The sequence below is a fragment of the Kogia breviceps genome, chromosome 4 (assembly GCF_026419965.1).
Source record: "Kogia breviceps isolate mKogBre1 chromosome 4, mKogBre1 haplotype 1, whole genome shotgun sequence".
Classification (NCBI taxonomy): domain Eukaryota; kingdom Metazoa; phylum Chordata; class Mammalia; order Artiodactyla; family Physeteridae; genus Kogia; species Kogia breviceps.
This window is the reverse complement of record NC_081313.1, coordinates 119,968,936-119,981,246: the sequence shown is the minus strand read 5'-3', so window position 1 is coordinate 119,981,246 and position 12,311 is coordinate 119,968,936. Positions and strand designations below refer to the sequence as shown.

At 36.1% G+C, this 12,311-nt stretch overlaps 1 protein-coding gene across 19 annotated transcripts in view; it reads left to right on the top strand.

Moving 5' to 3' along the window:
- Positions 1–7,925, top strand: part of NR3C1 (nuclear receptor subfamily 3 group C member 1) — a 740,177-nt gene extending 732,252 nt beyond the window's left edge. For 14 of the 19 annotated variants that reach the window (XM_067031863.1, XM_067031862.1, XM_067031858.1 and 11 more), the window contains 2 exons: positions 4,740–4,897; positions 5,485–7,925. In XM_067031863.1, the coding sequence (XP_066887964.1) occupies positions 4,740–4,897; positions 5,485–5,637 (311 nt within the window). In that variant the 3' untranslated portion in view covers positions 5,638–7,925. The remainder of the gene's footprint in view (positions 1–4,739; positions 4,898–5,484) is intronic. The other 5 variants (XM_067031865.1, XM_067031856.1, XM_067031868.1 and 2 more) reach the window with 5 other exon arrangements.
- Positions 7,926–12,311: the final 4,386 nt, after the last annotated feature.

Below are 12,311 nucleotides of genomic sequence, written 5' to 3'. Positions count from 1 at the left end.
GAGTGTACAGAGTATACAAAGTACTTACCAAACCATGAGGAGTTGAGGGGAGAACATGGTAAGAAAAACCAATCCAAAAGAATAAAAGAAATGAGAGGTGTTGGGTGGGGAAGCATAAACAAAGGCATGATAAGAGGAAGTAACAAATAGATGGTACAAATAAATTCAAATATTATCAGCAATTTCATTAAATATAGATGGACTAAATGCTCCAAGGCTCCAAGATAAAAAGATATAGAAAGTACAAGACTGGATTAAGAATACAGTCCAACTTTGTGCTGTTTATAAGAGATATACCTAAATAAAGAGGTTGAGTGGCTGATATACTATGGCATAGTGTAACCCAGTGGTGGCAAACTTTCTGTAAAAGGCCAGATGGTAAATGTTTTCAGCTTTGCATACAGTCTCTGTCAGTAGTACTCAAACACTGCCCCGTGTGGCATGACCACAGTCATCAACAATACTTAAGGAGAACAGGTATGGCTGTGTAAAACTTTATTTACAAAAACAGGCTGCAGGTAGTGGGTCACTGCTGACCACTGCTTTACCCAAAAGAAAGCTGAAGCAGCTACATTATTATCAAAATAGACTCTAAGGCCCCCCAAAACAGTGCTATATTTAAAGATACTCATTAGATAAAGCATTCTACTCACCAGGAAAATAATTCTGAATATATGGCCCTGAACTACATAAAGCAAATATCCCAAGGATTATTGGGGGTAATTTGGAATGGATGAAATTCTTTTAAATGTAAATACTGAATAGGATTTCTCCCCTAATTATTTTTAGAATGAGGACAACCAGCAGGGAAAAAAAATTATAAATAAGCAGTCATTACTTTAAAAATTAGCAATAACTAGATTATTTGTAATGTAATATAATAATGTGTAAAAATTAACCCACTTTAAACATGGCAGTGATAAGAGTATCACTCCGGATTAAGTGGCCTTCATTTTCACACTAATACTGACATCTCAGAAGTGTCGACTTTGCTTTATGGAATCAAGAGGTTTTCATATGTATTCTTTGGTCTAATCCTAACCAAAACCCTATGAGAGTGATATACCACATTAAAGAAAGATAAAAACATATGATCATCTCAATAAATGTAGAAAAAGCATTTGACAAAATTCAACATCCATGGGAGGGACACGCAAGAGGGAAGAGATATGGGGATATATGTATAGCTGATTCACTTTGTTACACAGCAGAAACTAACACGCCATTGTAAAGCAATTATACTCCAATAGAGATGTTAAAAAAAAAAATTCAACATCCATTTATGGTAAAAACTATCAACAAAGCCAGTATAGAGATAGGGTACCTAAACATAATAAAGGCCATATATGACAAGCCCACAGCTAATGTCATACTCAGTGGTGAAAAGCTGAAAGCTTTTCCTCTGAAATAAGTAATGAGAGACAAGGATGCCCACTCTAGCCACTACTAGTCAACCTCGTACTGGAAGTTATAGCCAGAGCAGTTAGGCAAGAAAAAGAAATAAAAGGCATCCAAATCAAAAAGGAAGAAGTAGAATTCTAACTGGGGTCTGCACATCCTGGGTGGTCTAATTATTACTGCCTGTTTAATTGTCATCAATAAAACTATTTGAAAAAAATTTTTGAGAGGTAAAACCCTATTTGCAGATTATCTGATTTTATATATAGAAAACGCTAAAGATGCCATCAAAAAAAAACTTTTTGAACTAATAAATTCAGTGAAGTTGCAGGATACAAATTCAATTTACAAAAAATTAAGAAAACAATTCCATTTACAGTTGCATCAAAAAAATGCAGGAATAAATTTAACCACAGAGGTAAAAGACTTTATGCTGAAAACTAAGATGTTTCAGTGAAAGACACTGAAGGAAATAAAAAATAAATGGACATTCTGTGCTTATGTATTGGAAGAATTAATATTGTTAAAATGTCCATACTGTTCAAAGCAATGAACAGATTCAGTGCAATCCCTATCAAAATTCCTATGGCATTTGTCACAGAAACAGAACAAACAATCCTAAAATTTTTATGGAAGCATAAAAGACCCAAAATAGCCAAAGCAATCTTGAGAAAGAAGAACAAAGCTGATCACACTATATTTCAAACTATATTATAAAGCTGGTTTCAAACTATATTATAAAGCTGTAGTCACTAAACAGTATGGTACTGGCATAAAACCATTCACATAGATCAATGGAACATAATTGAGAGCCAAGAAATACAGCCGTACATATATTGACAAAGGAGCCAACAGTAAGTATACAATGGGAAAACGACAGTCTCTTCAGTAAAGATGCTGGGAAAACTGGACAGCTACATGCAAAAGAATGAAACTGGACCACTGTCTGACACCATACACAAAAATTAACTCAAAATACATCAGACTTGAACATGAGTCCTGAAATCATAAAAGTCCTAGAAGAAAACATAGGCCATAAGCTCCTTGATGTCCGTCTTGGGGTTGATTTTTCAGATTGGACACCAAAAGCCAAGGCAACAAAAGCAAAGTAAAATAAACAAATGAGACTATATCAAACTAAAGAGCTTCTACACAGCAAAGGGAACCATCAACAGAAGGAAGAGGCAACCTACCAAATGAGAGGAAATATTTGCAAATCGTATATCTGATTAGGGGTTAATATCCACAACATATAAAGAACTCATACAACTCAATAGCAAAAAAACAAATACCCTGGTTTTTAAAATGGGCGAAGGACCTGAACAGACATCTCACAAAGACATACAAACAGTCAACAAGTACATAAGAAGGTGCTTAACATCATTAGTCATCAGGGAAATGCATGCAAATCAGAACCACACCTTACATCTATTAGAATGACTATTATCAAAAAGCCCAAAGATAACTAACAAGTGTTGGCGAGGATGTGGAGGAAAAGGGGACCTTCGTGCCCTCTTCAGGGAATGTAAATTGGTGCAGCCACTATACAAAACAGTATGGAAGTTTTTAGGCAAATTAAAAATAGAACTACTGTATGATCCAGCAATTCCACTTTGGGGTATTTAACCATAGGAAACCAAAAAAAGGTATGGAAAAGAGAAGTGCACCCCCACGTTCACAGCAGAATAATTTATAATAGCCAAGACATGGAAACAGCCTAAGTGTCCACTGATGGATGACTGCATAAAGAAAATGTGGTATATGTATTCGCTGGAATATTACTCAGCCATAAGAAAGAATGAAATCTCATCATTTGCAACAACGTGGATGGACCTTGAGGGCATTATGCTAAGTGAAATAAGTCAGAGAAGACAAATACCATATAATCTTACTTGTATGTTGAATCTAAAAACAAAAGCTCATGGACACAGAGTACAAAGTGGCAGATACCAGAGTTGTGTGTGTGTTGGGGGATGGGAGAAATGGGTGAAGGGTTTAGAGAGTACAGACTTCTAGCTATAAAATAAATAATTCATGGGGATGTACAGCAGAGTGCCTACAGTTAATAATATGATACTGTATATAAGGGTAAAATCTTAAAAAGTTGATCACAAGAAAAGTTTTGGTGATGGATGTTACCTAGACTTACTGTGGTGATCATTTTGCAATATATACAAATAATGAATCATTGTGTTATACACCTGAAATTAATGTAATGTTACATACTAATTATATCTAAATTTTTTTTTAATAAAAATTTTTTTTTTAATTCACTGAGAAAGAGTAGGAAACGGGCTCTGGGAGGTTATACTCAAGTCCACAGGGCAAGTAAGAATGAAAAAGACTTCCTTCTTCTGAAACCACTGCTTTTCCTCTATTCCAGCATTTTCTAAGATGTCAGCAGCAATGAAGTTTAAGTTTGGGAAACAATGTGTTCCCCTCCCTGGAGAGTGCATAACTAGCTCTGAGAAGTCCTGAAATCCAGAAATCTGCCTAACTTTGTATTAAACACTTAGTTTTGCTAAATTCTGACCATCAAATCCTTTTATCCCTAATCATCATTAACACAGAACCAGAGTTCCTAGGAGCACCCTTTAAGAAATGCGGCATCCACAAAAGTCATAATCTCTGCAAGACTAAGTGAAACCATGGTTAACACTCTGTTCACAGTCCCTCTTACTGGTATCATTTTTTGAAGAGTAGTGTAAAAAATTGATTTTATACCAACTTTATGATCCATGAGGTATTTTCTATATTTCTGTACGTAAGGAAAGGCAGCTATTTGCTCCCCAGTAAGGCATATATATATAAGCCACATAAAAAATCAAGTTTCTTTTTAGATTGGATACCAACTCAGTATGTTAACACATTGATTAATAAAATATATTGCATGCTGATTTTAAGGTCCTAATTGACTGGTGATATCACAGATATTCCAAGATGTAATTGGAAGAATAAACACTGTTTTGTTGAAACCGTCTACCTCTGTACTAGAATTAAATTCAAGGGCAGGATGACCATCAATGTATTATTCATTTGGTCTTCAAATTAGCTTTGTGAACTAGGGAGGAAGGTGTTTTCCAGCTCCATTCATAGATGAGAAACAAAGTGAAACAAAGTGATAAACCCAAAGTTAAGTCCTCCAATTTTCTATTATCCCATATTCTCTCATGGCTGTAGTTTCATAATCCTTCGAAAATGCTTATGTTTTAATGGAGTGCATTAAGAACAGATAGATTATGTAAATCATGAAATGTGCTGCTACTAATAAATGCCCTACTTGCATAAATGAAAAGTTATCACAAGAAAATTCTTTAATTGATTACATCTTAACCTTTTAGTTCCTAAGGAAGGTTTGAAGAGTCAAGAGCTATTTGATGAAATTAGAATGACCTACATCAAAGAGCTAGGAAAAGCCATTGTCAAGAGGGAAGGAAACTCCAGTCAGAACTGGCAGCGGTTTTACCAACTGACAAAACTCTTGGACTCCATGCATGATGTAAGTGTCAAACAGAAATCCAAATATCAAAGGAATTTTCTGAGACATAAAGTATGTCCTGATTAGTGTATATAATTATATACCAGCAGTTGTTGGGGTTCGTTTTTTTTTCCCCTTTTATGGATTTTCCTGATGGTCTGATTTCAACCTATAAAGTTCAGTTTGGCACACATTTCTCCTAAGGCCAGTTATGAAATACTGTTTCATCTAGTTATGTGCATCTAACATCATGATGCTAGTACAGAATTTAACAGCACTTTTTTTTTTTTAAAGGTAGAATTCCTTATTTTTGTATGAATTTATCCAGTAAGTTCGAATGTGTCCTTCATATACTATGGTACTGCAATTCTTCACGAAATACTTAATTCCATATAATTTTATATACAATTAAAGAAATTCAAAGATTTTTGGTACCTGAGTGCTCATTTTATTTAGGTGAACTTCTTTTTCACCTGGGGAATTCCAGCAGAGATTGGTATATTCTAAGTCAGAAATTTTAAAAAAAAAAAATAGAGGCCAACAACAAGCATGAGCTATCCCTACTGCTAATTTTTTAAGACTGTTCATTACTATATATTCTCTTGCAGGTGGTTGAAAATCTCCTTAACTATTGCTTCCAAACATTTTTGGATAAGACCATGAGTATTGAATTCCCAGAGATGTTAGCTGAAATCATCACCAATCAGATACCAAAATATTCAAGTGGAAATATCAAAAAACTTCTGTTTCATCAAAAGTGACTGCCTTAATAAGAAAGGTTGCCTTAAAGAAAGTTGAATTTATAGCTTTTATTGTACACACTGTCAGTCTGTCCTGTAGCAGTTTTTTCTTTTTTGTTTTTGTCTGGTTTTGGTTTTTGTTTTGTTTTAAATACGCACTACATGTGGTTTATAGAGGGCCAAGACTTGGCAACAGAAGCAGTTGAGCCATCACTTTTCAGTGATGGGAAAAGTAGAAAGTGATAGTTGGTGGATCCCAGAAATTAGAAACAATAACATGGGGGTAAGCTCCACTTTCAGAGAAGGATGGCACCTAAACCACCAGTGCCTGAAGTCTGCGTGATGAACTTTCTGCTCATACTTTTCACAGTTGGCTGGACAAAATTTTCTAGACTTTTTGTTGCTGTATTTTCCCCTGTATAGTTAGGATAGCATTTTTTGATTTATGCATGGAAACCTGAAAAAAGTTTACAAGTGTATATCAGAAAAGGGAAGTTGTGCCTTTTATAGCTATTACTGTCTGGTTTTAACAATTTCCTTTATATTCAGTGAACTATGCTTGCTCATTTTTTCTTACATAATTTTTGTATTCAAGTTATTGTACAGCTGTTTAAGATGGGCAGCTAGTTCATAGCTTTCCTAAATAAACTCTAAACATTAATCTTCTGTGTGAAAATGGGTTGGTGCTTCTAACCTGATGGCACTTAGCTATCAGAAGACCACAAAAATTGACTCAAATCTCCAGTTTTCTTGTCAAAAAAGCTCATATTTTGTACATATCTGCTTCAGTGGAGAATTATATAGATTGTGCAAATTAACCGTCCTAACTGGTGTAGAGCACCTAGTCCAGTGACCTGCTGGGTAAACCATGGATTACAAAAGACTAATTAAAAAAAATTAAAAACTAAAAAATAAAAAAAAATAAAACTACCAAGAGGCCCTGTTTGTACCTAATGCCCTATCTCTGCAATGGTTAGATGGCAAGAAAGTTGGTAAACTGTTTTTCAGGACCTTTTGTTGTAGTTAGTGTAACTTCTTAAAAGTTATGATTCCGGATAACCAGCTGAAACACAGCTGAGAAGATTTTAATCTGTCCAAGTAATTCCTCCCACTAAACTTTAGGCCCTCCCCTCCCCCCAAATCTGTAATATGGCAAAAGTGGCTAGACACCCATTTTCACATTCCCATTTGTCACCAATTGGTCTTTCTTTCCTGGGGGTACAGGAAAGCTCAGCTACTGATTTTTCTGATTTAGGACTATATGTCAGATTTCCGTGTTCGTAAAACTATACATCCCTCACATCCTTATGTGTGCCATGGAATTCAACAAAAGTCATGTGAATTTCTCCTCCTCACTGTTGAGAATTATCATTTTAAACAAGATAGAAGCTGTAGTAGCCCTTTCTGTGTGCACCTTACCAACTTTCTGTAAACTCAAAACTTGTATTTACTAAGCCACAAGAAATTTGATTTCTATTCAAGGTGGCCGAATTATTTGTGTAATAGAAAACTGAAAATCTAACATTAAATATGAAACTTCTAATATATTTTTATATTTAGTTATAGTTTCAGATATATATCATATTGGTATTCACTAATCTGGGAAGGGAAGGGCTACTGCAGCTTTACATGCAATTTATTAAAATGATTGTAAAATAGCTTGTATAGTGTAAAATAAGAATGATTTTTAGATGAGATTGTTTTATCATGACATGTTATATATTTTTTGTAGGGGTCAAAGAAATGTTGATGGATAACCTCTATGATTTATAATGTGTGCGAGCATTCATACAGGCAGCAGTGGGCCCAGAAACCAAACAGGTCTGCTCTAGAGGAAGAGGGAAATGGAGACTGGCCCTCTGTGCTGAAGGTTCTCAAGGCTCCGTCCCATTGAGGTCAGAGAGGAAGTAACCCTCTGCCTCCCAGAATGGCCACCCTTCTCATTCCAACAGTGAGTCTGTCCACGCAGGTTTAGTTTACTGAACCTCCCCTTGCGCTAAAGTGTGTAATCGGGGACAGAAAGGCGATGCTTACACACCTACAGGCACCATCACGTACAGCCTCTCCAACAGTTTAATAAAACCAGAGGCTTTAGAAGTTTGGCAATAATAAGCATAGAGGTACCAGCAATATGTAAATAGTGCAGAATCTCATAGGTTGCCAATAATACACTAATTCCTTTCTTTCCTACAAGAGTTCATTTCCAAATGAGGACATGTTTATGTTTTCTTTGAATGCTTTTTGAATGTTCTTATTTTTCGGTATTTTAGAGAAATTATTTAATAAAAAATGTAATCATTTGCTTTTTGAATGCTCTCTAAAGGGGCTATTCCTTTGTAATTGTTTAAATTGATCTCAAAGTATTTTAAAATGGTTTGTAACCCAGCTGGATGTGAAATTTTTGGTGCCTAAGAAATACCGCTTGAATATTATCATCAGTGACAGTGTTACGTTTCAGAAAGAGCTTCTGAAAGATAAATTATTATTCATTTATAGAACGCTGCAGAAAGCACATCACACGGGAATCTGGACTTTAGCCCCAACGACCTTGGCTCCCCAAAAATAGAGCTCAGTGAATAAAAGACATGTGCACTTTGTGGTTAAAAGGAAAATGGACTGACACTCATAAAACTATAGGAGGCTGTACATTAAATGGAAAAAGAAGCTATGACAATTTAGGATATGTGGGAAAGAAGAAATTTACTGAATTATGTGTGAGTATAATTATGGATTTAAGTGAAGAAAGCTATGGTGCTATTTGAAAGCAGCTTCATCTTCTATGTATGTGGTATCTTGCCATCCCAAACTGTTGACGTTTGTAGTAATTTCAGCGAGAGGTGACGTGCCTAGGTGACTCACAACAAATCCTGAAAAGTGTTTTTAATTACTGGTGGAAAAAAGTGACCCTCTCTGTATTTTTAGGCCTTGCTATGGGATACTGTACAAGTGCTTTGGGATATGTATACCCAACTGTCTAAAACTATGAGGGGACCCTCAAAGAGCACCTTCCTTCTCCTGAAAAAAAAAAAAAAAAAAAGACACCCCAAAAGGAAAACTAGCATGATTAGTGTTTATGAAGAGCTGAATATTTAGCATAGGATGAGCTCTGGATATGCATATAAAGGAAAGCCAGCCTCACTTCAGAACTGGGGGATGGTAGAATGAATGCGCAATTCCAATTTCACTTATCTATCTACACAACCTATTATCGTTAAGTCTTATCATTTTAGTTCTCTGTTAAATATCCTAAAACTACATCGCCATGAGATAAACAATATTATTATACTTTGATAGAAGTCAAGAACTGTGGCAGCCCTCAGTGAGATTTTGATCTTGGTGGATCACCCAAAAGAAAGACTGTAGGTGTAGAAGAAAGTGTTTTTCTGTGCCTGGTTTGAGAATTGGAAGAGAAAATAAGAGTGTAAGGAGGACATGTTAACCACTTGGAATGGAAGTTCATCGTTTTCAGTCAGCCTGGTCCACCAAGGATTTAGTTACCAGGTTTTGGGGAAAGGATTACCTTCTCTCTAGAAAATGCCTGAAAGAAGGATTTTATTTTCTGATGAAAGGCTGTATGAAAATACCCTCCTCGAATAACTTGCTTAACTACACATAGATTCAAGTGTGTCAATATTCTATTTTGTATATTAAACAAATGCTATATAATGGGGACAAATCTATATTATACTGTGTATGGCATTATTAAGAAGCTTTTTCATTATTTTTTATCACAGTAATTTTAAAATGTGTAAAAATTAAAACCAGTGACTCCTGTTTAAAAATAAAAGTTGTAGTTTTTTATTCATGCTGAATAATAATCTGTAGTTTTAAAAAAAAGTGTCTTTTTACCTACGCAGTGAAATGTCAGACTGTAAAATCTTGTGTGGAAATGTTTTAACTTTTATTTTTCATTTAAATTTGCTGTTCTGGTATTACCAAACCACACATTTGTACTGAATTGGCAGTAAATGTTAGTTAGCCATTTATAGCAATGCCAAATATGGAGAAACATAATAAAAAAAATCTGCTTTTTCATTATATGACTCCAACATGCTTTTGTAGAACTCACACAGTTCCAATTTTCCTGTGTTTTTCCTCCCTCTTCTACTGAAGGTGGAGTTACCACTTCAGGAAGCTTAAGATGCTAAAGTGGACATTTAAGTGTCAATGTGGCAATGGTTACACGCTAATATGGCAGAAATTCAAAATGAGCTTAACCCTGGCTTCTAAGACCCCAAAGACTGTCCCATCTATGCCTCAAATGGTCAGGTACCAACTACTGCAAAGGCTATTAAGAAGAACTCACTCACTCCTAAGCCTTCTCCAACTGTAACAATCTTTCTTTATCATGAAAATTGATATTTTATGTAAATAAATGTATTATCTAGTCAAAATTCTTATCTTAATTTAAAATCAGCTCTTTCTCCAGAAAAGGACATAAACATTTAGTAAATACAGCAATGCTGCACATTATAGACAATAAAAGCAGAAGGGGTAAAATGGTAAGCCAGCTATTCTATACAATCTATATAGTATTTCCAAAAGCATATTGTGTTCAGGTCATATCCATGAACTGGATGATCTAACATCCTATCAATACTCTTCTCTCCACAAGTGACCTCCATCCCTAAGGAAAGGGTATTATGATTTTAAAACTAAGTTTGCCTTACCTGTCATACGTGCACCAAGTATTTGCTATGTACCCACTATATGATAAATACTGAAGCTAGAATATGAACAAGAAAAATACTATTGCTACCCTCAGTCACTTGCAAAAGTGTATACAACAAACCTCCTTTCCCAGTGTCTTAAGGTACAATGCAGAAATGCCAGATGATATGGCACCAGTATGTATACACATTATTGCTTTACCATTCACTTCAAGTATTAGCCTTACATTTGTAGAACACTTTCACATACATTATACTAGTTAATCCTCGCCTACCCAATAAATTAATGAAATAAAAACAAATTCTGAGGAAGATATTAACTCTATTTTATAAAAAAGGGGAAAAGCTCAGAGTTTAAACTGATTCATACCTGCTAACTAACTCCCATTTTATTGACGTTTGAATGAAAAATCTTTGTAATGAGGCCACATTTATCACATGTCAGAGAACATGCCTCTAGTCTACAAGCTCCCAGGGAACTGGTGTTGCTTTTCTGTTGTTAAACTAAGCTAGTGTTTCACATTTACTGAGCACTTACTTTGTGCCAGGCATCGTGTTTCAATATATTATCTCATTTAAACTTAGCAATCCTATAAAGTGCTACTATAAAGAAGTACTATTAACCTCATTGTATTTATATGAGGAGACTGGTTTAAACAACTAACTTGCCTACGTCACAAAGCTTGGAAGTGGTTAAGTACTTTTTTTTTTTTTTTTTTAAACACTGGGCATCTGGCTAAAAAGTCCATGTTCTTAAACACTACTGAGAAATTATTAATACGAAGCTCCTAACTAGATTAAATGAACCCATATTGACCATTCTATATCAGCCTTTTGACATGATCTCATTTATTCTAATCATTTTTACTACCCTATCAATTTTGACGTAGACATTTAACAATGATAATTCCTTCTCTTAAAAACATGTGTCTTCGGCTTCCCTGGTGGCACAGTGGTTAAGAATCCACCTGCCAATGCAGGGGACACAGGTTTGAGCCCTGGTCCTGGAAGATCCCACATCCCGCGGGGCAACTAAGCCTGTGCGCCACAACTACTGAGCCTGCGCGCTAGAACCCGCGAGCCACAACTACTGAAGCCTGCGCGCCTAGAGCCCGTGCTCCGCAACAAAGATAAGCCACCACAGTGAGAAGCCCGCCCGTGCACCGCAACAAAGAGGAGCGCCCGCTCACCGCAACTAGAGAAAACCCACGCAGCAACGAAGACCCAACGCAGCCATTAATAAATTTATTTTTAAATAAACATGTGTCCTATCCCTTGGGGATGTTGACGGTAAAAACAGCTGCCCACAGATGACAATACCCTTTGGTTTGTCAAATATACAAGGAACCTGTCTCACTTAACACCTAAAGGAAAATCCACAAACATTTCTTCAAGCTATATAGGTCACATAGGCTACATTCAAGATGAGGAAGACAGTTGTTTATAAATGAAAACCGATGCAAAATTTATTCTTAGTTTGGCAAGTAAGAGCCTGATTTGGGGTGTTGAAAATACAGAGGCATTTACACTAGTTGAATATTTTTTTAGACCTTCAGCTAATCTCTATTAACTGGCAGTAAGTGGCTCTTAAGAGCATTAGTAACTATAGCAGTCTCCTTTTCTTTTATCAAGCTTCTGTTACCCAGTTAAAATGAAACAGTACTTTGCTAGGGAAACATTTTTTACTTTATTCGGTTTCAGACATGCTAATCTCAGAACAGTTCATACAGACCAGGGGTCCCCAACCTCCAGGCCGTGGACTTACAGTCCGCGTTAGGAACCGGACAGCAGGAGGTGAGCGACAGCGGGCGAGCAAGCGAAGCTGCTTCTGCTGCTCCCCATTGCTCCCCATCGCTCGCACTACCTCCTGAACCTTCCCCGCCTGCCAGGTCCGTGGAAAAATTGTCTTCCACAAAACCAGTCCCTGGTGCCAAAAAGGTTGGGGACTGCTGATATAGACCACATCAGAAACCCAAAAAACTTTCCTAACTCTATCCAACCGACTTGAATAAGACAGTTTATACT